Source organism: Erpetoichthys calabaricus, chromosome 9, assembly GCF_900747795.2.
Source record: "Erpetoichthys calabaricus chromosome 9, fErpCal1.3, whole genome shotgun sequence".
In the NCBI taxonomy this organism is placed as follows: domain Eukaryota; kingdom Metazoa; phylum Chordata; class Cladistia; order Polypteriformes; family Polypteridae; genus Erpetoichthys; species Erpetoichthys calabaricus.
The window spans coordinates 48,015,228-48,043,188 of NC_041402.2; the positions used below are offsets into that span (position 1 = coordinate 48,015,228).

General features: G+C 37.6%; 1 protein-coding gene across 2 annotated transcripts in view; it reads left to right on the forward strand.

Annotated features, from left to right (window-relative positions):
* Positions 1 to 27,961, forward strand: part of necab2 (N-terminal EF-hand calcium binding protein 2) — a 434,935-nt gene that overhangs the window by 152,195 nt on the left and 254,779 nt on the right. For both annotated transcript variants that reach the window (XM_051932366.1, XM_028809612.2), the window contains exons 3-4: positions 7,636 to 7,744; positions 22,820 to 22,845. In XM_051932366.1, coding sequence (XP_051788326.1) covers positions 7,636 to 7,744; positions 22,820 to 22,845 — 135 coding nt within the window. The remainder of the gene's footprint in view (positions 1 to 7,635; positions 7,745 to 22,819; positions 22,846 to 27,961) is intronic.

Here is a 27,961-nt window from a genome sequence, read left to right on the forward strand (position 1 = left end):
TTTCTTTTTTAAATTCACATCCGTGATGCAGGTTTTATCAAATACACTGAGATTAACCTTTTCCTGTATTTATATGCTTCCCCTTGGCCATATCATCCGTAGTTATGGATTGGGTTATCATTTTTATGCAGATGATACTCAGCTCTACTTCAATGTTAAAAGTGGAACTTCATCAGAGCTTTCTCAGCTCACAACCTGCCTTAGTGAAATTAAAACCTGGATGGAGCAGAACTCTTTAAAATTAAATTGCAATAAAACTGAACTCCTGCAAATTGGGACTAAAATGCAACTTAATAAAATGAGCTCCTTCCCAGTCCATCTTGGCAGTGATCTCATCAGACCTGCCTCTACTGTAAAAAATCTTGGTGTCATTTTTGATCCCTCCCTCGCTTATTCCGCCCACATAAATCACATTAAGAAACTTTCTTACTTTCACCTCCGTAACATATCCCGTGTTCGCTCCTTCCTCTCCTTCTCTAATGCTGAGAAACTTGTCCATGCTTTTATCACATCCCGTATCGATTATTGTAATTCCCTACTGGCAGGTGCCCCTTCTAATCTTATATCACAGCTCCAGCTTATTCAAAACTCAGCTGCAAGAGTCCTTACTCGAACCAGCAGCAGTGAGCACATCACACCCATCCTGCTCCGTCTTCACTGGCTCCCTGTGTCCTACAGAATCGAATATGAAATCCTACTAATAACCTACAAAGCTTTAAATAACCTCGCACCAAACTACATCAGTGACCTCCTCCATCACTATGTGCCTGCCCGCCCACTAAGGTCCTCTGATTCTGGTAATCTTGTTGTGCCCCTCACTAATCTACACTCTATGGGTGACAGGGCCTTCAGCTGTATAGCGCCCAGACTCTGGAATGACCTACCAAAATTAATCAGGTCAGCTGACTCCATGAATTCTTTTAAAAAACAACTCAAAACTCATCTGTTCAGGAAGGCTTTTAGCTCTACTTGACTTTATTACCTTTCTCTCAGTTTACTTCTCTGTCAAGATGCCAATGTAACCTGTATGTGTGTGCTAGACCATCAATTATGTTGTCTGTTTTTTTTCAGAATTTACTGTCTTAATCTTCTTTATTTATTTATCTGGTTTGTACAATGCTATATACTGTATATTCTGCCGTTCTTTATTATATTCTGTAAGTGCCTTGAGCATGGGAAAGGCGCTATATAAATAAATGTATTATTAACCGCATATCGTTTATAAATTTAAGGCACCTGATTGTAATTAACCTGTAACAATATAATGGTGCACAGAATGGCCAAGCTATTCCAAATACCATAGCTGCTTTAGCATTGTTACTCTTATTGCACCACTCAGAGTATCTTAACCCACTGTATCTGAGTGTGGAATCACAGCTGTACAGCAGCTTATTGGAAATCTCTACGGTGGGTTGTGTCGAGAGCGTAGAGCAGGGGTGCCCAATACGTTGATTGCGATCGACCGGTAGATCGCAAAGGTAGTGCAGGTAGATCGCGCTGCATTCAAAAAAATTAAGGTAGATCGCGTTAGTCTATCATACAGTATATCCTCCCTATGGCATTTGCCACTTGATTGACATACAGGGCGGTCAGTCTAAGATCTCTTTTCTTCTAACACACTGGTCATCCCGCATGCACGATCAAACGCACAAGATACCGCAAAACTCCGGCTGTGATCTAGTTAGCTTTCCAATTTATACCGACTAAAGAAGGGATTTTTAAAAAAATTTGTTTGGGGAGGGTATGGGCTGGATGTGGAATTGGAAGAGGATTTTTTTTTCTCACAATGTCACAATTGAAGTCTGATCTGTCAATCTATCATTGCTATTCCAAAGAAGGAAAATGTAGAAAGGCACTTTCGAACTGTTCATAAAAACTACGAAACTGACTTTCTTCCGAAAAGTGATCTGAGAAAGAGAAAGGAGAGGGAACTAAAATCGCAGTTAATTGGACAGCCGTCATTTTTCACATTCAGTTGAAGTCTGGGGCTCTTGGACAGTTTTGGAAATTTCTCACAGAGGAAAAGTACCCAAACATGAGGAAATGTGCTACCTCCTTGACTGCATTATTCGGTTCTACTTATTTATGCGAGTGAGCCTTTTCCCACATGAAGATTATTAAATACAAATACTGTAGTGACCATAAATGTATTGAATTGTTATTGTGCCATAATGGTTATTCAGTTATGCAAGGTACAACAACATATATTTTATGTATAAAGTATACTCAGTATATATATATATATCATTTTTAATGTTGGTAGATCATTTCAACCTGGTCATTTTAAAAGTAGCTCGCAAGCCGAAAAAGTGTGGGCACCCCTGGTGTAGAGGATTATCGGGATACAGCTTCCAGCCCTGGAGGAGATTTATAGCACACGCTGCCTCAGGAAAGCCACCAGCATCTGCATGGATTCCACTCAGCCATGTGCACAGTCTATTTGAACTTCTTCCATCTGGAAAACACTTCATAGTTTTCATGCATGGACCTCAAGGCTCAGAAACAGTCTCATCCCAAGAGCTATAAACGCACTCAATCAGTCAAACCGTTTGTACTTATAATTACACTTACCTCACTGCAAACTTGCACTACAACTGTAATATTGCACAACCTGAACCACTTCATGAACCATTTGCACTATCTGCACTATCATTTTAAAGCTCGTGGTGAAAGGGCTTTTCTGTCTGTGCACCCAAGCTCTGGAACTCCTTACCTTTAGTGGTTAGGCAAGCCACTTCAGTCACCACATTCAAATCACACCTAAAAACGCACTTCTTCACATTGGCTTTTAATTCTTAACCTGTCTTATTCCCACTTGCTTTTTGCTATTTCTCTGTTTTATTGGGTCCCCTGACCTGTTTTTTTTAGTGTCTCTGTTTTAAATTCTCTCTTAATGTTTTTTTTTTTTTAATATTTTGCTTTTAGTCTTGCTTGTTTTAACTGTACAGCGCTTCGGTCAGTTGTAATGCTGTGTTTTTAAGCGCTTAACAAATAAAAATGGTATGGTATGGTATGGTATGTTTTCATGTTGTATATTTTTCATTGTTTTTTTATTATTATTATTATTGTTGTTAGTATTTTATCATTTTATAGGAAAATATGTTTATGGGGGATTTGCATATTGAATCTCATTGAGATTCAGGACAGGACTCTAAAATTGAGATTTGTGGTACGTTCTACACCACTATTCAGCGTTTCCAACATAAACTGTCTCTTTAAAAGTTCTGATACATACTGTAGGCTGTAGTGGACAACAAAACCCCAAATTTTCTTTCAGTCCGTGAAATTAGAATAGAATGAAGACAGAGTTTCAGTAGAATGAGACATGGACTGATGGGCTTTTAAATAGGAGGTTTTCCAGACAGAGAGCAAATCACTGGAGAGTGAAGTATTACAATGGATATTTCACCAAGGACAATGTGAAAGGCACTTTACAGAGCAAACTTAATTACAGTGCAATATCAAATATGTAAACTGTTCAATAAACTAAAATTAATACAGTAAAGTAAAATACTTAAAAAAATTGAAATGTGAAATACCAGGAGACAGCAGCTAATGGTGAAGACCAATTTTAACAACAATTGTCATTTAAAAATGAAACATGATCACAATTTAAGTTATGACATATGCTAATTGGGAAAAATGAGAAAAGCATGTATTACACAAGAAAACTGATTAAGGTAACAACAGCAGGTGTCAGAATCACCAAAGTGTCAAAAAAATCAAACTGTGCAAAATTAAATGGGAAAAAGACTAAAGAAAAACTGGTCAAGAGAACATGTAGTCAAAGGTTCCAAATGCCTAATGCAAAGCTGTTTAGAAAAAATGAAGTGTACATAACCAGAGATGTTGCAAGAAGCATTTTAAAGTAGGGAAGCCAACAAAGTTTAAATGAGTCTCAGGTAATGGCTGAATAATTGACTTTGCTATGCAAAGAAGAACACAGTTGGGCAATAGCTTTTGCCAAGAGCAAGATTTGACAGGGCTAATGGATAAGTTGTAATCTTTCTTTATGTAAAGCACAGGTTTTGTAAAGGGACACATTAATAAAACTGCTTGTGTGTATATTGCTGACATAATTTTCTCACACATCACTGAAATTCCTTGCCATCTTTGACTCAAACAAAATCAATTTTCTACTGACTGGTTGTTATCTTATATTCAACAAAATCTCATTTTCCAGGGTATTAGTAATAAATTCTATTAATGCTTCAAGGCTTTGATACCCAAAATCATTTTGCCAGAAGGCTGTTTCGATAGAAACATCTCCTGCAACTGATTGATCAAATGTTTAAGGGTTTAGTTTTACAAAGGCAGCTTTTCAAGATAGACAGAAGATTATATAAGGAATGCTTTAAAAATATTTCTTGTGTCTTTAATAAGGTGAGAATATTCACTGAAGTACATTCAGGTCAATGCCTGCCTCCCCGTTTCCTCTGTTTGTGTTACAGTCAAGCCTGTGTAACGTGCTATGCTCCTTGGCATCACTGAGCAAAGCCAGCTGACCACCACACTTGTGTCATTCACAGTTTAGTAACTGCTAGAAAGCCTCTGGTTCAGATGATGAATCCTTTTGTGACTGTAAGCCAGTACATGTCTCCTTGTGTCCATAGTCAAGTCTATGGTCTAAGGAAGCTCTCTGTCCAAATGCCAGCATATTATCTCAAAGCCAAAGTATTTGGGACCTCACTTTGTGACCTTTGTAGAGGGCTGCATGTTATGGTACATGGACTTCTAGTTGAAACAGCAGTACAGGCAGGGTGACCCTAAAGCTGCAAGCACCAAATTCAGTTCCTTGATGAATTCTTTGTCAGCAGGTTTTCATGCTATCTGCTCAGCTTTTCATGCTATGTAGATCAGCTCTTCAAGTTTTAATTGAACTTCTTTTCTTAATTAGATTTCTGTTTAACATTTTTTCTATTTTATATATATATATATATATATATATATATATATATATATATATATATATATATATATATATATATATATATAATATATATATATATATATAATATATTCACATACAGTGTATATATACTGTACGTATGTATTATATATATATATATATATATATATATATATATATATATATATATATATATATATATATATAAGGTAAAAAATTAAATGAAATCAGTTTTTCAATGTTAGACAACAAAAAGTGTAATGTTCATAAATGGAAAGGTAATTCAGGGGCTCAGGGTTTCATGCTGTTGCTGCCTTATGGACCCAGTGTCTTTGGTTCGAATCCCACACCTGGTCATTGTCCATTTGGAGTTTTCCTGTCCTTCCCATATGGGTTTTACTCCCATGTCCCCAAACAATGCAGAAAAAAGACATGAATTGAAATTGTGTGAGATATCTCACATACTCAAAGATATCCTAGTTGGGCTGATTTCCAGTTCCAAATTGTCCACTGTTCAGTTGTGCACATGGGTGAGTCATGTGATAGACTTGAATACTCTCCTGTTCTTGCCTTGCACCATAACCTGCCAGGGTAGATGCCTACACCCCATAACCCTGAATTAAATAAGACTGAAAATGGGATGTAATGTAAACCGTTGAAAGTCTTGGAATTTTTGTATTGCTTTCTTTTAAATATTTTATAGTATATTGATGGGTTCATTTTTTTTTCTCTGGCATGTGTCTGCTTGTTCACGTGAATATGAACAGATATGGAACATTTGATAAATTTAGCTGTACATTACAGTAAACCTAAATACACCTTGGAGCTTGTAGATACAACCATGTCTGTATGTTGACATTTGTGTTTAACTGCTAAAGATACTGTATGCAATGCATCCAATTGCAATAGCTTTAAAATAAGCTAATGTGGGACTAATGTGGTGGAGCAACTGAAGGAAGCAGCTCTCAACACCAATAGGTAGGCTTGTCATTCAGTCATTATATAGAGCAATGTAAAGAGAACTGCAAAAAATGCTTTTGTTGTTAATTCATTTCATTTTGTCCTTCCAGTGGATCAGATTTTGTGAACATTTAATCAATCTATCCATTTTCTAAACCTGCTTATCCAGCACAGGGTTACAGGGAAGATGCAGTGGAGCCTATACAAACAAGGCAGGGAAAATCTCTGGACAGGGTGCCAGCACGTCACAGGTTCAACACACACACATAAACATTAGGGACCAATTTAACATCATCAGTCCAACTAACTTGCATGTCTTTTGACTGTGGGAGGAAACTGGAGCTCCGTGAAGAAACCCATAGAAAGAAAAATGCAAACTCCAAAAACAGTTTCCTTGTTGTAAGATAGCATTGCTACCATAATATGGCCGTGAAGCTCTAAACGTTTTATATGTATAAATGTTTGTATATTTTGAATACTTACTACCAGGATGGTATGATGACACAGTAGTTAGCCCTGCTGCCTCACTACTCCAAGGTCCTGTTATAGTAGTCTTCTAGATTAATGAACGGTTGCACGGATAATCTATCATCATCTATCATCTATCATTGTCCTTACTACTCAGGCTGGACATCCCATATGCATGGCAGATGAGAGCAAATAGTCTATATTACCTTTCTTGCAGAATGCCATAATATGGTCAGTTTTTATTAGATATTCTGCCTTTAACAGAAAGCAACATTGCTAAGAGGTATATACAGCAATTAGCATTAAACATCAGAGGAAACTGCATGGGGGCCAACGATAAATGGAGAGTCAGAATCCACATGAGTCTGTATCCTCTAGTAAAACCGGAAGTCATTATGGCTGGAAATGGACATACAGTAATGGGCTTTGTCTTTTTAAATGTAAATTGAGGCATGAACTGCCATTAGGAGCTACTTTTATCTCACCTTAATGGGGAGGTCCCTAACAATCCATTAGCACATCCAAAGAGACCATATGAGTGCTATTTTTTTGTTGCTTTTTCTGTTTTTTGTTTTTTATTTTATGATCTTACTAGAGTTCAGTTTTGCTAATGCAATAATTAAACTTCAAAAAATATTTTTTACATGTTTGTTGTAGACCACACTAAAAGTAACATTTGGACTTGGGTGTTAACTTCAGACTGTTAGATGACATTGGCTTGAACCAAAGTCCTTTTTTGGAGGTTTTGGAACCACACCAGGCACAAGGAAAATAGTGTAATAGCAGAAAATCAAGTGTTTATCTCTTGATTATTCTTAATCTGATCTAATTTCTCCCATATCCTAGCAGCAATCATACTGTATAAAATTGACTGAAGATTCTAAACTAGATGATGTAAGTCAGTAAGTAACGATTTGCACTTTTTCCAAGGCCTTGTGCTTATTGCTGTTATTTAGTCTCCAGCTCCCAACAACCATAAAATTGGGGTAAAAGGACTCAATAAATGGATGAACATGGACATCAATCTTTCACTGTTTTATACATTTAAATAAATATTAAAACATGTGCTTTTGTACATTAAATTGATTTTCTCATCCCTATAGAGTGGAAAGGAATATATTAAGTGACTCTTGATTCATTCACCCATAAAAAATCCAAAAGACTTAAGTCTGTATCACTTTTTTTTTTAAATGACTTGATGTTGAGAATTTGTGCAGCCATTTTACTTGTAATTCGGTGTATTTAATCTTTTTACAACGCTGCATCTCTTATTGTTTTCCTCTTTTGGTTCCTTTCAGATGATGGAAAGTTGTCCCTGGATGAGTTTCAGGCATTCTTCTCTGATGGAACTCTCAACGAACAGGAGCTGGAGAAGCTTTTTCACACTATCGATTCCGACAATACCAAGTAAATTCTGCATTTCTCTTTCACTTCCAGCATGACTTGAATGGATTAACTAAAGTGTAGATATTTTCTTGACTACTGTATCATACTTATCTCTAAAGCATGTGCATATTTAGTGTAGATTGTTTGAGTAGAAAAACATTGATCCTTTTGATGATCCCCATTATGGCTGACACATGACACTTGGCACTCCTTCTGCCCTATTTAGCTTAGTTTATATGCAGGTTTTTCAACTGCTTTTTATTGACTTTTACTTGGGGATGGGTGAGATTTTGGCACAGGAAAAGCACAATTTTATCATGGTAAAAAAATGGTTAGGCATTTAAAAAAAAACAACATTTCAGCAAAGATTCCATGGAAAACAATGATGCAGGCCTAATATGAAAGGCACATGCCCTTTTGTTTCACACATCTTTGCTGTCCTCTAGTTTAACCTTGATATAAACACTTGGGTAAGGTAGCAAACTCAACAACACCTTCTCATTGTTGCATATATTTTTGAAATTTAAAAAATTCCAATTTAAAACAGAGCAACATTCTGTGCAACCTTAATTACTGATTTATATTTTCTTTCCAGGGCAGCACGGTGGCGCACTGTTAGCACTGCTGCCTTGCAGTAAGGAGACCTGGGTTCGCTTCCCGGGTCTTCCCTGCGTAGAGTTTGCATGTTCTCCCCGTGTCTCCGTGGGTTTCTTCCGGGCGCTCCGGTTTCCTCCCACAGTCCAAAGACATGCAGGTTAGGTGAATTGGTGATTCTAAATTGGCCCTAGTGTGTGCTTGGTGTGTGGGTGTGTGTGTTTGTGTGTGTCCTGTGGTGGGTTGGCACCCTGCCCGGGATTGTTTCCTGCCTTGTGCCCTGTGTTGGCTGGGATTGGCTCCAGCAGACCCCCGTGACCCTGTGTTCGGATTCAGTGGGTTGGAAAATGGATGGATGGATGGATGTATTCTTTCCAGTTTTCCTAAAGAGATGTTATTTTTACTAAAACATTTTCCTCTTTTACTTATCTGACATTTTCGACAGCCAAACAAATCCCCAGTTCAAGAGACTGAAATGGCCACAGAGTCATGCAGGCTGGTGGACTTCAACATAGTGTATATTTTAACTGTTCATTGGGTACTTTAGGATTAAGAAATATGAACTACAGTTGGTCACATCCAACTACTAACTTTAGTGTGTCAATCAGTGCCATTTTTACATTACCTATTACATGCATGCTACTGTATCAAAGCTTTTTCATTGACTAGTATATTTGGGTATGGTTTGTAAAATACTGTTGAAAACCAAGTGTTTTGTGAATTCCATTAATACATGTAATTGCATTATATCATCACAGTTTGAATTAGGCTCACTATTACAAATATATGTAATAAACAAAAATGTGACTTGACTATTTAATTAAATAAACAAAATTTTAAAAGATCAAACTTTCAAAACATTTAAACAATCCCTGATTACTTCTGAATGTTATACCATGCATACATTTTATGTCTTACTCTGTTCTCCTCATTATTTGTGTGTTGCGCTCTAGTATAATATTTTCTAAATCAACCATAAATGCATTTCTTGTCATGTGAATAGCCCTCATGAAGTCTGGTCTCATCCAGCTCTGACATTTTCCCTGCCATTTGCTCTGCTCTTTCAATTGCCAACATTGCTGCCACAGCTAACGTGTATCTTTATAGAGCTAGTGAGCATGAATGTACTGGCAGAAAATGTCAAAGTCTTTCAGCTTTTCATCGACCCCAGTCAAACACAAACTTGTACAATCAAAGGACAGCCAATATTAAAAAGAGTGCATTAGTGCCTGCAGAGCGAATGTTTGGAAATCATTGTGTTATGGCTTTTCATGCAGAGCTCCTCATTAAAAAGCTCAATGGATTTCCTCATGCACACTTAGGCAAATCAGAAACCCAAAGGTTTTACACAACATGGAGAGGGGGAGGTGGAGTAAAAAGAAGTGTCAAAGAAAGCAAAATATTTTCCAAATTCTATTTAAGTTTTTTTTCCCATTAAGGAACTAGAGGTCTTTGTGACAGTTTCAAGTTAAATGTTTCTCATTTGAAACGTGATGGAGAACCACAGGAGAATGCTTTTTATTGATCAAAATTTCCCAAAACACCAATCCTTTAATTTTCATTTCAAATAACACCAAGTGAGCAAATTCAATACATTAAACATTGGAACAGACACTGTTGCTTTGGTGCCAAGGGTGAAACTCTCCCAGTATGGAACATAAGACTGAGGCTGAGTTGTCACAATCTGCTAAAGTTACCTAATAATCGGCAGTCAAGTAGACAATTTCCCAAAATAAGGAGTATGTTATTCTGCAGTTAAGAGTATGTTATTCCAACTATTTTCTTGGCCATGAGTTGCTGTGGCTGGCAAACCTAAATTCAGGAGACTGGTCTATGTGAGGTGTTCTGCAAATGTCTGGTACCTCTGAATAGGCCTAGTATGAGTGTGTGACACCCCATTCGGGTTGTTTCCAATTTTGCACTTCATGCTGCCATAATATGGTCCAATCTCTGTAAACCTAAACTACTGTAGATTAAGCAGATTCAGATGAAGACTTTTCAGGATTCCAAAGCATACATCATACTTTACTGGGCTTTACAGGTTTACAGGCCTAATATATTCTGTTCAGTTTTATTAATGTTCTTCTTATTAAATGCTATTCAATAATTACAAATATAGCATGAATAAACAAAATGTAACACTAACACCAAAAATAATATTGAAACATAAACAAGGAAACATCATGCAGTATATTCGAAAGCATACTTTTTGCCAGTAACAAGCACTCTGGAGTTCTACCAGAACCTTGTTATAGACGCCAAGGAGGTCAAAAATGTTGAAGAGGGAGCTTTCTTAACAAAATAAGACAATGAATTGTATAATGAATGCATAAAAGTACCAAATAATTAAACAGAAACATAACCTTAAATGCACCATTGGGTTAAACTGACCCTCCCAACCATCCCCCAGAGGGTCCAGAGTGCATTCCATAACGGAGCCTGCACTTCTAATGGAGTCTGCACTTCTAATTAGCTTGTTAATTTGGTGTCATGCAATGTTATCACACTAGCTTTTCTTGCCACTTGTACTGAGCCCGAGTAGCCTGCAGTTTGTCGTATCTTAAGTCTGTGGTTTCAAAAACCAAACTGTACCTACAAACAATATAAAAGTTGCTTTAAAGATATAGAGATACATATGTATATATGGGGAGGTCCTAAGTCAAGATTCCAACTGTCCTAGGTCAGGCAGTTTCTAAAATGGGTAGAAGACATCTGAAAATAGGCCAATAATTTGTACCATAAGATTCACTTCAGGGTTGACCAAGTGCCATTAAGAACACAAAAAACACAAAAATTAGTGAGTAAGCATTTCTGGGCTGATTCCTACCTTGCACCTGATAATGTAGAGGTGGATTCAGAGCCCCATGACTTTACACTGAATTAAGTGGTCAAAAAGAGTGAGTGAATGAATGAAGGAATTATATCTGATTCCAGCCTGTACCTAGATGAGTTTGTTCACCAAGGATATGTGAAACTGTTTTCCTCTTTCAAAAAACTTTGAACGTAAACAGGCCCTCATCCTGTTACATCAGCAGATTATGATTTTTATATAAACGCAAGTGCTGTTCATCTGTTTCCTGAATGAATTGTACAGAAGGCTAGCACCTTTCCACATTACAAATGACCAAAGGCAGCCCAGGTAGTCCACCATAATTCACACAGTCACATTTGCTATTTCAGTATGTGCCATTTTAAGTGTTTGGACTCTGGGAGTAAACAGAAGTCTAAAGATAAAACAATTATAAACACCATGAGAGCACCACTCACAAAGTCAACTGGAAGTCTAATAATACATTTCATCAATAAATGATGCTCAAGATACATCATATATTAAATCTTATCAAAGAACACTACAGAGAACTGTCTCGACTATATAGTCACCACTGTGATGTATAGCCACACTTCAAGATTTTGATCCCGTAGTCTTTCAGAGGTCTCACTGCTCTTCTTTTCCTTTTTGCCTGGTCACACCCCGTGTCCTTTAACACATGGTAATGCATTATGCCAGCATGAATAATGTTTGTATCATGGGATAAACACCACCCTGAGGGCCACTAAACTGTCATCCTTCTCCATTCCAGGGCATAAAATGAGAGCTGCCATACTCCATTCTGCATCTATTGACTCAGTATATCTAGAAAGAGTGAAAATAAATCAGGCCATGCTACTTCTCTCCTCGTCATCTCAGTCTTTCAAGTGAAGGCAGCTATTTATGTGGCAAGACTATTACTGCACACCCCTGCGAGGAGTATGTTGTAAACCACGGCTCTGCATCTTGTTTGTTCAGTGGAAGAACTGGGAGGCTGTCTGGCACCCACACTTTTTGTTACTGTCCACGTGCTTTGTGGGTCTGTGATCAGTGTATTTGGTCTCCATAGTGCAGGTGGACTCCTGTGGCTGTGTGTAATTAGCAATTGGGAAGCTTAGCTGCAGTAGCAGAGCTTCAGCTCATTAATGGAGCAATAAGAAGAGTTATAAATAGAGTTTGCTTCAGCTTTTCAAGCAGAGATGAATCAAATGAAGCAGAGAGTCTTGTCAGTGTATAAAACCTGTGGGAAAGAAGGTAAAAACATATTAATTTTAATAAGGAATTTCTTCCTTTTTTCCGGAAAAGGAGGCACAAATAGTGCTCATTATGGATCATGCAGTAGATAGTTAAAACAGGGAGATTTCAACTCCTTGTACCTCAAATCTACTTTTGTAAACCAAAGTCCTTTTAAATGTTTAATGTCACACAGTTACTTTAAAGATACCCAAAGCTTCCCTAGTATTCCATATATAATGGTATTACGTATTTTGAAAAAAACATTCCCTCTTTCCAGTAAGGGGACCTTTTGCCGCTGCCTTGATTGTCAGAAGCTCCTTGTTGCCTAATTTGCCTTGCATTGATTTTTAACAAGATGGAAGAAAAATAGTGAGGGCGCGATGTGAAATCTGGGCCTTCCTCAAACCAGAAAGTGGAGATGGGCACTGACATAGGGGATTGGTATCCTCTTAGCTTCCCAGATTTTGGGAATTGCTGTGTAATATTTACAAAGAAGACTTCTGGATACGCACTCTCATGAACATGGTAAAGCTTAATCTGCTAGTGAAGACCCAGCTAAGTTCTTCTTAGCTTGCCTTGATTGCTTCTGGTTTTGCATGGAGGCAGTACAATGGAGCATATAACTGGAAAGAAACAACCTTGTAGTCAGAATCCCAATTGGTCACTTGAGCCTAGGATGTTCATCTTTAGCTCTACTAACTTAGACAGTTGCTTTCTGCATTCCTCATGAGATGAAAACTTGAGTTTGTGTCCATGAAGACGTGTTGGGAGCCCAAGCAACCAGTTACATTGATAATGTGACCTAAATTTGCCAAAGAGTGGTGGCATGTAATGGTACCTCATTACAGAGGTTGACATTGTACAAGGGGTAACTTTATCAGGACTCAAATGGAATGAGTCACTACAAAGAAGAGACAACCTCACCCATGCCTAAGTAATCACTTGAGCAAAGTCAGCTTTCATTTGGTTTGACTAGCTTCCCATTTTCTGAGTTCACATCCTGGAAGCCCAGTGGGGATGACATGTGTGGGGGCTACCACCCAAGCAGAGAGATCCCAATTATAATTGTTTCAATTCATATGAAAACACTGGACAAGCTTATGCTATGACACTAAAAGTGCTGAACAGCCCTAGCACAAGAGGGAGCATTTTGAGTTAAGGGGAAAAGGCCATAAATATTCTTACAAATGTAAGAAGGTTGACAGATAAGAGGAGTCCATTCAAGTAATCCAGGTTAACTGATTAGCTAATAGCTAAGCTGTCTCAATATCTCGCTCAGGTAGTTTTTAACAGTTCCCTAGTTTTCTGCTTCAATTACATGACTTGGTAGTTTGCTCCACATTCTCTTGACCTTTTGTGTGAATATGTGCTCCCTGGCTTCCATCTTAAATGAATTTTATTTATTTATTTTAACTGATGTATTTGAGCAATTTATTCACTATTTAACGGAACCAGTGTTACTGAATGAAATTAATCAATGCCTTTAAGAAAGATTTACAGGTTTGGCAGTTCAGTGTTGCTGCCTATTTGCCAATTTTGAAAAATGTATGTAAACAATTGTGTTGTATCCTAATATTGTGAGCGGCCTTGGATAATGTTGTCTGCCAAGTATACAATAGTAATAATAATATCATGAACAGGCCCCAGATATACAATTTTATCAATAACATTGTTATTTTTGTTTCTGAATAGTGACTCTGGGTCATTGCTAGTTCTTGCATTGCATTTGGTGTTACTGGAATAAGGTTGAATGGAATACCAGTACTGAAAAAGTACCGAAATCCCAATTACAGTACAGCATTTTGTTAACACAAGTACTGAAAGTAAATGGCAGTGTTCAAGAACCTTCAGACTTTGAGGGACTCCAAGGGGTAATCCTCATCCTGCTGCTTGATTCTTCAAATTACATCTAGCTCAAATCAAAGCCTCCTTGAACTTACACATTTATTTAAAAAAACTCCAAGAGGGAAAACTCCTCTTCATTAATTTTTGCAGAACAGTGTAACAGGGAGGCATGCATGTTTGCGGACTGGGAAAATAAAGCAGCTATGAGATAGGGGAGGTGGTACGTGAGGTGTTATCCATTATTTGCTTTGGTATTGTTTTGGTACTGGTAATGACATCTGAAAGCTGATATTGATAGCAAAGTCAAAATTCTAGTACCAATCCAATATTACACTGGAATAGTTCCTTTGTGAACCTAAAGATAAATAGGTAAATTCACGATTGATGAATAGATGGATGATATATGTACACTGAGATATGATATTTGTTTATAGTGTTTTTCTTGCTATGCACAGCTGTTAATGTTTTTTGTCTGTATTATTGTGATATTTCTCTCTACTTACCCTTATAGAAAAGTATATTCTTAAAGTTGACGATTTGCATATGTTCAAAGAGAATCATAAGCATATATGAAAATAAGCATTATATCCTGGTGTATGTTAAAATAATAAGGGTTACAGTTAGTCTTAGACCATGAAGGAGTTAATTAAGAAAGGCCACAATTAATTTTAGCATAGAAGAGTGGCCTGCCTGTCCTTTTACTTGCTTTGTTTTAAAGTTCTGTGAATCAAGGACTTTGTGTTCTTTGAAGGAGGTAAGATTTTGTTTTAGGACTGTAGCTGCTGGGTCTTCTGCCTGACATTGATTAAACAAATTTCTCTAAGCATTCAGGGCTTAATTATGGGAACACTATAGGCAAGCTTTCATATTAGTGCGTATATATATACGAGGGGGGACCCAAAAATAACCGGAATTTTGTTGTTGTTAGGTTGGTACTTGTAGTACGTGGTTGGGCTGATAGGACGATCTAGTTACACTCCTTACAAGTCAGTCTGCCAAGTGCCATCAGTCTGGAAGGTTGTGCTTGTGTTCAATGAATTTTTTTGTAAAAGTAGTTTTGTGCAAGCGTCGTTTTTTTTACGATGGCCGATTATCGTGAGCAACATGCGGCAGTGAAATTTTGTTTTCATCTTGAAAAAAGTGTTGCAGAAACTATTGTTATTAAAATGGTATGACAACCCTGAACCACCCACCCTACTCACCGGATTTAGCTCCGTGTGATTTCTTTTTGTTCCCTCGGATGAAAAAAGACTTGAAAGGAAGGCGTTTTGCTGACGTCGAAGAGGTAAAACAAGAAACGACCAGAGCATTAATGGGCATTACTTCAGATGAATTTAAAAAATGTTTCGAACAATGGAACAAACGGTTAGATAAGTGTATTTCCGCCAATGGAGAGTACTTTGAAGGAGACTAATTGTAGTTTGTACAGAAAATGAAATTAAACACGTTTTAAAAATATTTCCGGATATTTTTAGGTCCCCCCTCGTGTATATCTATATATATATATATATATATATATATATATATATATATATATACTTGGGGGCTTTGCCCCCTGCTCGCTTTGCTTCCGAGAAGATCACGTCTCCACCAAAGATTTTTTTATTATAACAGATATGTATATATAGGTTATAGGAACATTTAAGTTTATATGTCTGTGCCTCTTTATGAATAATAATAAAGTTACAGAAAATAAACCAGTTTTAAATTACGTAAGAATTAATTGTTAAAGACCTGTACTTTTATTTCAAGTAGTCAAGCGGCACCACGCCAAGCTGTCTGCAGCTTAGCCCTTATCAGTGAAGCTGCGTGCTGCCACCTAAGTGTCACAGCTGTCTATTACGTCAGCCTTAAGAGATGTTAATGCAACAAGTAAACATTAATTGAATTATTAATTAAGCGGTCCAGTTTTCACAGGTGGGTTCTACTGAGTCCAAAGTAGTGGTGAGAACTAATTAACCAAAGTCTCTCAATCTTTAACAGCTCAGGATTAAGGAGGAGTGACAAGATGATGCTCACCTCCAGGAGGCAAATATGTCCTTTGAGCCAAAAGGATTTTAATGAAGAAACAGATAGTGAAGGTTAAATTGTTATGTGAAAGTCTATGACAGCAGGATATTATTATGAGAATGTCTGCAACACCTGGTAATTGTTATGAGAAAAGGTGCTGAATGAGGTCATAATTATTAGAAACTCTGTAAAACAGATGATGGGAAATTGAGTGAAGAAGGGATATTTTGTGGTAAGAATTGTAATAGATACAAGATCGCTGTATTTGCTAATTGCTCAAGTCATCTGAACTGAGCCTGAATCTGCTGCCTGTCTTGAGATTTCGAGTGCCTTCTTTGGGGCTGAGGGTGTCCATACTGCCTAATCTGCTTCAACACCATTTATCTATTTTCTTCAGGGATAAGTGTAGTCATCAGGTTAATTACCAGGTTGGTCTACTGTTGCACCTTAAGATTAACACACACATACATAGATATACACTTTGTGGCATTTGGCCGGGGTTGCCTGGCAGGGACACCTCTACACTGGAAGAACTAGGGAGGGAGTGTATCCAGAGCATTACCCCCCCGGCAGTGCTAGGGGCAGCCCCCTGGGTTGCAGCAGTGCCATGGACTCCTGCAGGGCTCCATGGGAGCTAGTGTTTGGTGCATCCCTGTTGGGTGCCATGGGTTCCACCAGGGGGTGATGCGGCTGCTGCTGAGCCCTTAATTGAAACACTTCTGCCATACCCAGAAGTGCTGCCAGAATTAGGTCAATGAGCACCTGGTACACTTCTGGTTGCCTTATAGAAGGAGCCAGCAGCCACTATTCCAGGAGCCAGAATCAGGTGGAAGAGGATGAAACTTGCCAGGAGGAGTGGAGGAAAACACAGTGTTTGGTTTAGTGCTTTTGACTTGTACTCTGATTGTGCTGTACATGTGGGAAACTAAGGAAACCGTATCCCACGAGGGAAAAGGAAAAAAATAAAAACGTGTGTCCCATGTCTGTCTGTGTCAGGTTTGGACAGTGGTTCACCCCCTGGTGGTCCACAGCATACACACAGACCCTAACCACAAAAGTACCGTATGAAAGATGTACACAAATACACATAACATGTACGTTATTCCCTAGCACTTTAACTTTAGATTTGAATAACGCATACACAGTCCACTTTCCCTAGTACTCCAAGAGACCTACTTAACATAGGCAGGAAAATGTGCAATATCTTAGATATATCTCAGACCTAAATATTAAATTTGGTCTCCAAGAATATATTCAGACATATAAATGTTCAACATCCCTGGCTATTGGCCATTTATCAACCAGTGAAGGTTAAATTTAACACCCTGTTCATTATTGGACAGATCTCTACATCCTGAGCTCGATGAACCTTGCAGCTTGGATGATATGCTCCAGGTGCTCTAAGAAATTTACCTTATTACATCAATCACTCTAGATATGAAGACAAAGTATATAAAGTTAAAAGAAATGTGGTATTTAATAAAGAGCAATAATGCCAGTAGAGAAAAGCATAAAAGAAAATGTGGATAGCAAAGTCTGGACATATATATAGCCTTTAGAAAAAGGCTTACGAAAAGTTAAAGATGTCAAAGACGAATGTCCCTGGACGGCACTGATCTAGCAATCGAAGTTGTTCATGAGATGCTTTAGCTGATGATCAGATGAAAACAGTCGCACATTGCTGGTGCCCTCTCCTGACATTGTTCTGTCGCTCTCGCCCTCTTCTGATGTCGCTCCTCTGTTGTCACGTTGTTTAGTCCGACATATGTATTTAAAAATTCCACCTGGGTTTCGCAACACGTGATTGTTACATACACCTGATTGGCTGGCTATCAATATGATTGATGAATTTGCTCAGGCTCTTTAATTTGTTTGTGTACATCTGTTTTTCCCAAAGAGTAAAGTTTTTGATGTATTAAGAATCTCTTGTCTCAAGCTGTAAACTAGAATCTCGTTCTGTTTGCAGGTTTTAAAGTAATCGGATAGAATTTGAAGCATCTGCATGTCTTCTTTTCCCAAGCTGTAAACCGATTTAGTTCTGGTGCCCATCTCTTCAGAGGTGATAAAATCATCAATACATCTTGAGGTATCTCCTGAATTCATGCTCAATTCAAACAGCTTTTACTGTGATTGATACTGGTACAATTCAGGAAAACAAAATGGTTTGATGTTAAACTGCCCATGCAAGTGTCCTGTATTTAAGTTCATCTTGTTTGGCTTGAGCTAAATATAATAAAAATACACACAAAATTGCAGATTTTTCACATCACAACACTGGCTTACAGCTCTGTGAGCCATGTCACAATCTGTGAGAAGTGTGCACCTTTTTTTCATGTCCATATTTCTCTGGATATTGCAATTTTCATTCCACACCCTGAAGGTGCATGTGTTAGCTGAAATGAAGAATTTAAATTTGCCTTATGTTTGTGCTTGATTGTGCACTGCCATGGAATATAACTCATTCCAGGCACATAACTCCCAAGAGGAATTCTGCACCTGATCAAACATTGTTTCCAGAAGTCCAGTGATACCAAACTTTTTTGCCTTACTACTTTGGTTATATCTAAAGTGATCCAAGTCTTGCATGTTTCATGCAATTTGCTGGGCGTCATTACTGCTGAGATAGTAGTCACTGCATGACATTAAAATTTCCTCTTCAGATCCCTACTTCAAGTCCATGTGACTGCTTGGTGTCTTTTCACACTGTCAGAGTCCACAGGCACATGCCTGGCATCATATGCTGTATCAGTGGGCTTTTGTCGGAGTCTGAAGGGTGCAGCTGCTCAGTCATCTGAGCCAAATTTTACAGTTTTCTTTCAAGTCTCCTTTCAAACACAGATGTGTCTTTTTTAAATGTTATATTAAATATCCTCCTCCATTTTGATGGTTAAACAGAATCCTATTAGGTATTTTTCTTTGCATAAATTGATGGACAGCCTCAAATGCATTGCTTTTGGGTATTTGCTGACATATTTTCAGACTCTGAAATATAACATTTAGACAGCATTTGGAGATTTATTATCAATTGTACTCTAAGCTTTACAAAAAGCACTGTGGTGAAGAGTAGCTGGGCACATCCCCTGGCCTAAATGGTGTGTCGTACTCTGATAGGCTCCAAGAACTAATTTCCTTCTTCAGTTTAGAATATTACATTGTACAATAAACCACATTTTCAAAGATGAATTGAGCCGAACCTATTCAGATAATTAATGAAATGGACACCTAATGACACAATTGGAGACTAAAGGAAAGAAAAGACGAAAAACATTGAAGTTGAAGAAGAAAAGAAAGTATTTATATAGGGTAAAATCTAACTGTGTTGATGATGGTATTGCCCTGCCTACCCATTAGAAGTGACTTTAAGAAATCCAGGAAGAATGGGAGCTGGTGTCTCGCAGTTCCAGTGTCTCTGCCTGCTCAGTGCCTGTGTGGATTGGGCATATTCCCCCATGTCTGGAATGGATTTTTCTCCATATATACTGTTTTTCCTCTCAGTACTATGCAATCTAAATTCAGTCATTAATGTGGTCTTTTCTCTGTTATATTAATCAATAATGCCTGGGTTTTTCTTCAGGCACTCTGCTTAACCTCTCACTTCTTAATTGGTTCCAGACAACACAACTCTGAACTGCATTGCACCCTTCTGAAAACTAAAGAATGGGTGGTCTGTTAGACAATAATCTGTTTCCATACTACTTAGAATAGTGTTTTTCAAAGTTATAACCCAATGTGGTGCACACACAATTAATTTTCCATTAGGACTTCCATTAGCATAGTAAGATTAAAATGTTAGCACTCCCTAGTTATTATGAAAGACTGGTAGTTGTTTTTTTCTGAAATAGACTGTCTCTAAGTCTACCTTCTGTAGATATCTCCAAACCACCTGACAAGGTAAGTGAACCTGAAGCTTTTGTATCTGTTCAGTCAATGTACTGTATACTCTGTTTTTCTAAATTCAAAGCACCTGAAGAATGTGGTTGTTCTATAGTCCAAATGTCTGCCACTGTAAATCTCTCTGTTTATACAGAGTCTGTGAAGGGTGTGTAGGGCACAAGTTGTGTTAATTACACTGTGCAACACTATAAAGCTAAAAAGGTCAGAGAGTTTCTAATGTGGACAGCAGATCAGAAAGCCATGGCGTGCTCAGCACAAAGGAGGCCGGAGATCCCTCCTGTGAGTGCTCAGCTGCACCAAACCCCAAGTCTTTGAAGCTCCAAGTCTGATTAGTCTCTGTGTATCTGCATTTGTCTATGGGCTAGATAATTCTATCAAGATAAGAGCAAATTTTTAGAGTTTTTTATTAAGATATGTATATTGGTTTAAATTACCAAAATATTATTTTTAGTTTGATACTTGCATTTTGCTGTGTGATGTTTTTCAAATGGGTTAAAAAATACAAAGGTTACATTAAATAAGAAGTAATGCATTAAAATACAGATGTATTAGAAAGAAGCAGATAAAGTCAAACTGGATAACCTAGAATGGGATGGCAGGGAACAGGAGTAAATGTTACATGTGTTGTGACTCTCTCTCTTTTAAGAAAATCTCTCCTCTAATGCCTTGCTTATTTTAATTGGTCATCTTTGAGAAGTGTACCTTTACCTATAGCATTACATTTAATCACTGCATAAAATGAAAGAAAAATACTTTCTGAAGGATCAATGTTGAAAGTGACAGCAGCTGTCATCATAGGCTTTGGCCACACCACTTTTATGACCAATATGCAAGTACCTTGGGTTGGGGGTATCAACTATATTTTGGCATAAAACATACCTTCTAGAATTTGGGAATCTGTGCAAAATTTGGTGGAGACAGAACAGTAATTTTAATTTACTTTACTCAACCGTGTGGTTTGCATATTGGATAAGCACACACACAAACACACTTTCATATTTATATATTAGGACACATCATTAATAGGGGCACTTTTGATGTGTCCCAGAACCCCAAAAAGCCCCAAAGGGACCAACTAACTAAAATGCAACTGCTACTACTACTAAAGTGTTGTCCTTCAGAGAAGGAAAATGTGTCAGACTTTCCACTTGAATTTTCATATTTCTGCTTGTGTTCATTCTGTTAATTTTTTATTTTTTTAAATATTCAATGTGATCAGCAACTAATAACCATAAATTTGCACAGGCAACTTGTTTTGTGTTTTTTGCATTGAGGAAAGATATAACTGCACATATTTCCAAGATACAGTGATCTTTCTTTTAAAATACTGATAAATTTTGAAACCTATACACTGTGACATAAAGACAACTTGCTAACCACTGTGATGATTATTTCCAAATAAGTCTGCTAACTACAAATGAACATTATGTTCTAACTTCTGGAACAACCATTGTAATTTGGGAGCAGGAGGCAATGATAAAACAACTAAAAAATAATTTAAAAAATATAAACACTTTTGATTTTGTCTTTAGTTGTAGGGACAGGCTATGTGCTCATGACAGCCAATTAACCAATTAACGCTCATCTGGTAGTACAATGCCTACAATGTAGCAGTGACAAATAAGGACCTCACAAACAGAAGAGAAGCTTGTCTGTCTGATGTCTCATATTTTACATATCATGACAGAAAAAAAATTTTAAAGCCAAGAATGTGTACCTGTTAACCCCTCACACTGCACTGGCTCCTTCAGGCAGCATGCTTTTGGTTGTAAGAAACACGGACAAGCACGACTGTGCTGGAAAGTTACCACATGGTTGTTGAATTTGACATGCCCAGTGCTTGTCAATTGTAAAAGCTGTCATTGCCAACAAAAAGATCAGCAACCTCGGTCTGGCAACAAGATCAGCAGCACCACTTGGCAAATCAGACATACCTTATGGCTAGAGGGCACATAATGTGACATCGGTTTTAGTGTCAATAAAAGTATGGAAACTAGGACAACTTATGCTTTGTAAGGAACCTTCATCCACCAGTACCTCTGTGTGTATCTCTCAGTTAATATCATTAGATATTCAGGTGTCTGAATACAAAGGTCATCAGATGCCATGAGTTAATCTCTTTGAACTGATGGTCATCTGTTTTTTCAGAATTCTGCTTCCTGGAAAAATAAGTTTTTTGGTATTTGGATTTTACTTACAATTGAATGGAACGGTCTTGATTTATGTGAGAATAAAATGTTTTGGGGACACATAATGGAACCACAGTAATAGGCTATTTGAGCTGGGGGTTTTGTCTGCTTTAATTTCAATGACAACACGACTGACACTTGCCAATCATACCTGCAGATTTACCCTCTCTGATTACAATTAAACACTTTGTCATAAGACTCATCTAGCTTCATGTATGAAGTGGACCTTTTGGATGATTAAAGGTACTCCTGAAGGACCCCCTAGGGAACAAAGGTTCTATTTTAAGTAATTATGCATTGGTGAACTTAGGGGTCTACAGAGAAACCCTGAGAAAAATATATTTAAAGTGGCAGTACAGTGAGTCAGTCTCACAACAAGCAATAAATAATGTGATTAACTGTTTTCACCATTTTACCAGTTCTTTTTCTTATATGTTATTATTGTTTTTTACTGTATGATTAACACTGTCTTTTCTGCTCTTTCTTTCTCTTTGCTTGCCTGCTGTGGTGATTCTTCAGTAATGTTGACACTAAGGAGCTGTGTGGTGAGTTTTTTAAAATAATTGTTTACCATTTTCGTCTTACTAGAGTTTCTGCCAAACATGTCACGGGTACAGAAGCAAATGTTTTGATGACAGAACAAATGGTATGTTATACTTTTGAAAGGCATTTGCATTTTTATTGGTTCAGTGGATGATCTGACCACACAATCCTTTTAATACTAAATTGTGTGTATTGTCTGGATCACATAAATAGTTTTTATTAATATTTCTTTATATGTTTATTGTTATTATGACATTATTTATTACTTACATACAATGTGATTTAGCCCTTTGAACAAATTTGGAAATTTGTGAATATTCATTTCTGTTTCTGCTTTTGGTATTGAGAATATTAATGTTTAAATATTTTTTAACACTGTCCTTTGGTGGATGTACTGTATGAAATATATTAAAAGATAATTTTGTGTGATTTCCTAGGGCATTATTTGGTTCAAATAGCCTAGGTGAGTCAAGACCAGGCCTACAAATTTTATAAAAATACTGATCCAATAGCTATGGGATGCATAGTGTGACTTTAAGAGTTATCTAAACTAATTTGATGAATGTCCAGGGGTATTTTTCTTAAATTAGTTATTTGTGAACCATTGTGGAATGGCATTTACTATTGTCTGTAGGTTTTGTGTTTGTATTGTCTTATTTATATGCCAAATTCTCATTTCTGATCAATTCAAGAAATAATTTTTCTATTTTATTTTAATGAGGAGGATGGGTCTTTCTGATAGAACATTGATTTCTTTTGAAATCCAAGAATAGTAGCAGTAGACTTCTATTCTGAAGAGTTGCATTGTCTCCAAGTTTTCATTAAAATGAAATAATTCCTGCTTTGGCTGAAATTCTTTCCTTAACTCAGTTTTTACAATGGCTGTGCTCAAAGTATGGATGCAGGAGTAATCCACAGCATAATGTTTAGCAATATGTGTATTTCTCTTTTAGTCATTCATTTGTCATTTAGTGCACTTGCTAAGTATTGACCTTATGAGGCGGTGCCCAGATGATACAGAACAGGAGAAAGCCCTGCAGACAGTTTCCAAGGGATAGAGAGAGTGAAAGGAAGACAGAGAGAGTAGTGACCTGGATAGAAATGTGTAATGCTCCCTTAGGAAGCTAGACTGCAGGCTTCCTTCCAGGACCAAATGAAACCAAGAATAAGTTGGAAGAGTGTTATCTTTTCTTCTAAAATGGACAGCTGCCTTGAAGGACTAACCCTCTATATACAAATTAAGGCTTGGATTGAAGGTACACCAGAAGCAGCAAAAGAGGGTTCTAGCCTAGGGTCCCTCGATCAAACAAAGACCTCCCTGATCACAGGAATGATTCTAGGTCTTGACTAGAAATGACCCAAGGATGAAGAGTAAAGCCTCCTTTCCCATATATGATCCTCAGTATGTTATAATAGGGTGAGAGAACCATGGCGAAGAGGGAGTAAGGCTTTCAAAAAAGACCAATCACACGGGTCAGGATCTTTACCAGCCTAGAGAGCTGTCCTTACATGAGCCAGCAAGCTCCCAGCTACCACAAACAGGTGTCGGCATGCATGTGCCCAAAATGGGACCTATCTTTTTAAAAGTTCAAAATGTACTTTATATTCAGAAAATTCAGTAAAACGCCATTCAAGGGAGGGAATTACTGTCAACCTCCGACTTGATAAGTCAAGTCCAGCAAGCATAACTTATAACAGAACAGGAATTTATTTGAACTTCACAAAAGAAACACAAATGAACAAGGAGCAAAAAATGTTTGCCTAGAAAGGCAACTAAGAGCAAACAAGTCCCAATGTAAAATCCATTTTACGTTTAAAAATCTAGAACAGGAACAAAAAGTCTGCAAACCCAGAAGATCAAAAGAAGGCAATAGTAACAATACCAAACTCCGGTAATACTCAACGATGCTCCGATGGAATCCATCTCCTCCATGAGAAGATAAAGGTGAAGGGCACTCCTTCAGAGCTGACATCATGGTGGCCCAGACTCTTTTTGTTCCACCCTTGGAGTATAAGGATCATATGCATACTTAAAACTAGTTATTATTTTGTATTTATGCATTGTGTATTTAACAGAAATTACATAAAGATGTTAAAAAAATAATTCAAAAGTAATAAAAACAGCAATAAAAAGGAAAATACACTTAAGCTAGTGAACACACCCTGGCTGTAATATAACACAATACAACTGCAACTACATGTATGATAATAGTGTTATGATTCTGTATTTTGAAACATTTCTGAGTACTTATTTCAAATTCTTGTTGTTCATAGTTGTTCTCATTTTGAGGTTTCTGAAATGCTACATCACATTTTGTACTGTTTTTTTGTTAATAATGTTATTTTCAGTTATTAATGAAATAATTGTGATGTTTCTGCAATCATTTTATTTTTTACAGTTGTCACAATGTTGCATTGGCATTGATAGAATGCATTGCTAGTTGCTATTGAGCGTGTGTCTAGAAATAGTGCAATTAATGTAATTGATGCAAAGATATAAAAAAACACCTCATCAGACATGTTATTATCAGAGTTTCAAGATATCTCCAAAAAAAGACAGTCGTTGTGCATGTATGTTTAGATATTGTGGTTTAAATTCCCTGATTCCTGATTCTTTGCTTTGTCTTCTTTCTACAATTCTTTGATTAGCATTCTGTCACTGGCAAACTATAGGACAGATTTCTGGCTTTGACTTTGGCTTTGGTTAACATTTCCTCTCCATGTTATCCCCATTTCTCAATCATCTTTCCCTTTTTTTCATGCTTAACAATAAGGCTCTATAGATTTTTTTTGTGCAGTGCCAGAAAGAATCCGTTTAGAAACATGTAAGGAGCAGAGGTAGTAGTAGCTGTTATTGGTACATGTTGTGACCCCCAGCATCCCACACCCAAGTTACAACCTCATAGACACAAGTCCCAATATGAATAAAAGGTTTATTTTCATGGGCGGCACAGTGGCACAGTGGGTAGCGCTGCAGCCTCGCAGTTAGGAGTCCTGGGTTCGCTTCCTGGGTCCGCCCTGCGTGGAGTTTGCATGTTCTTTTCGTTCCTGCGTGGATTTCCTCCCACAGTCCAAAGACATGCAGGCTAGGTGCATTGGCAATCCTAAATTGTCCCTAGTGTGTGGGTGTGTGCCCTGCGGTGGGCTGGCGCCCTGCCCGGGGTTTGTTTCCTGCCTTGCGCCCTGTGTTGGCTGGGATTGGCTCCAGCAGACCCCTGTGACCCTGTAGTTAGGATATAGCAGGTTGGATAATGGATGGATGGGTTTATTTTCACAAATTACTTTATACAAAGGCTTCCAGAGTGAAATAAACCCAACACAATACAATTATTTTATTCTTTTATTCTTTCTGTCCTCCTTCCACCTGAGTCCAACTTACCTGAATGAGATAGAGTGGTCTGAGTTATCTTGGATAAGAAGTCCTATAAAAATAGAGATTGTTAACCCTTCAACTTCCCTGGTGACCCCCACAGAACCCAATAGGGAACAGAACTACAGGTTCCTCCATGTCCTGCAGGTGATCTTAATCCAAGGATGCTGCCACTAACATACTGGGGAAGAAAATGTCCTAAATAAATTGTCTTCCTGGTCCTTCCATTATACTGGCCTCCCAGCCGGGTAAGAATCCCTGTTCAGCCTGTTCAGTCCCAGCCAGGATGCCAGTCTCTGCATGCCATCCATTATAGTGTATAGAGTAACACTCACTGGCACCATGATAAACTTCATTTTATTGAACTGATTTTATGAATGAGTTTTTCAGCCTCTATGTATGAATTTAAGTACTCATTCTATTACACTAGATTCTGAATCTTCAATTAATTTTTTGATGCCAGATTTGCACAGCTGTGAATTTTTGTAGTTTGTGTTGTTATTTTTTACTGTTTTTGCTGACATCTTGGTTATTTGCGATTCTGTTATTTTGTTTTCTTATCATTAGGACAGCTCCTGTGTTGTTATATTCATTCCTTTAGAGGTTAAAGACACAATGGGTGTAAAATGTCATTTATGAGATCCGTTCCCTAACCAAATTACAAATTCCAAAAAAACCTTTTGACATCCATTCATCCATCCATCCATTTTCCAACCCACTGAATCCGAACACAGGGTGACGGGGATCTGCTGGAGCCAATCCCAGCCAACACAGGGCACAAGGCAGGAACCAATCCAAGGCAGGGTGCCAACCCACCACAGGACACACACAAAAACACACCCACACACCAAGCACACACTAGGGCCAATTTAGAATCGCCAGTCCACCTAACCAGCATGTCTTTAGACTGTGGGAGGAAACCGGAGAACCCGGAGGAAACCTTTTGACATTCAATGTTGAAATAATTATTCTCTCTGCTTAGTTTCTTTTTTTGTTTCAACTCTTGCTTGTGATTTTGTGACTTTGAGTTTTGATTCTCATTTTGACCTTGACTCTGCATGGTAGACTTTACCGTTTTGACCCTTTACTGACTTTGACCATACCTATTCTGCTGGTTTTCTTTTAAAAATTCCATACTACTAGTTTCCTGTCAGTACCATTGAAAACACAAACTGGCTTACCTAATGTTCAGTTGATCCCTGTTCATGAAATCTTGTGGAAAAATCATTAACAAAAACTGCAGTATGGTTAGTGGGACTCTGAAACAGAGGCTGAAGTGACAACAAACAAGTTACGAGTCTGATGCTGTGGGTAGTTAACTGATTGGAATCGTCTGTATTGCAGCAACGAAGGAATCTTTTTTTCACTCGCTGCTGCTAAATAGAACGTGTTGCAATAAATAAATTAAGCACAGGTAATTCACTAACAACATCTTCTCTTTGCATTTACTTAAATCATCATGGACACTAAACATGTGAAATGGCATTAAACATTATTACTTCTTCCTTATAAGGACACAATTCTTATTAAAATCAGCTCTGTATGAATTAGAGAGTAGGTGATTCATTATTGAGGAACTGCCATTGAGTCGTCTGGGAGAGATTACTGAATGGGAGCTGGATTATGTTTGTTTCAGTAATGTGATCTTCTTGTGGACTAGCACTGTTCATAGTTATCATGGACAGCTTGGAATAGAGATTAGGGGAAGCTTAGCCTTCCCTGAATGAATACATTTAAATGTAAATTAA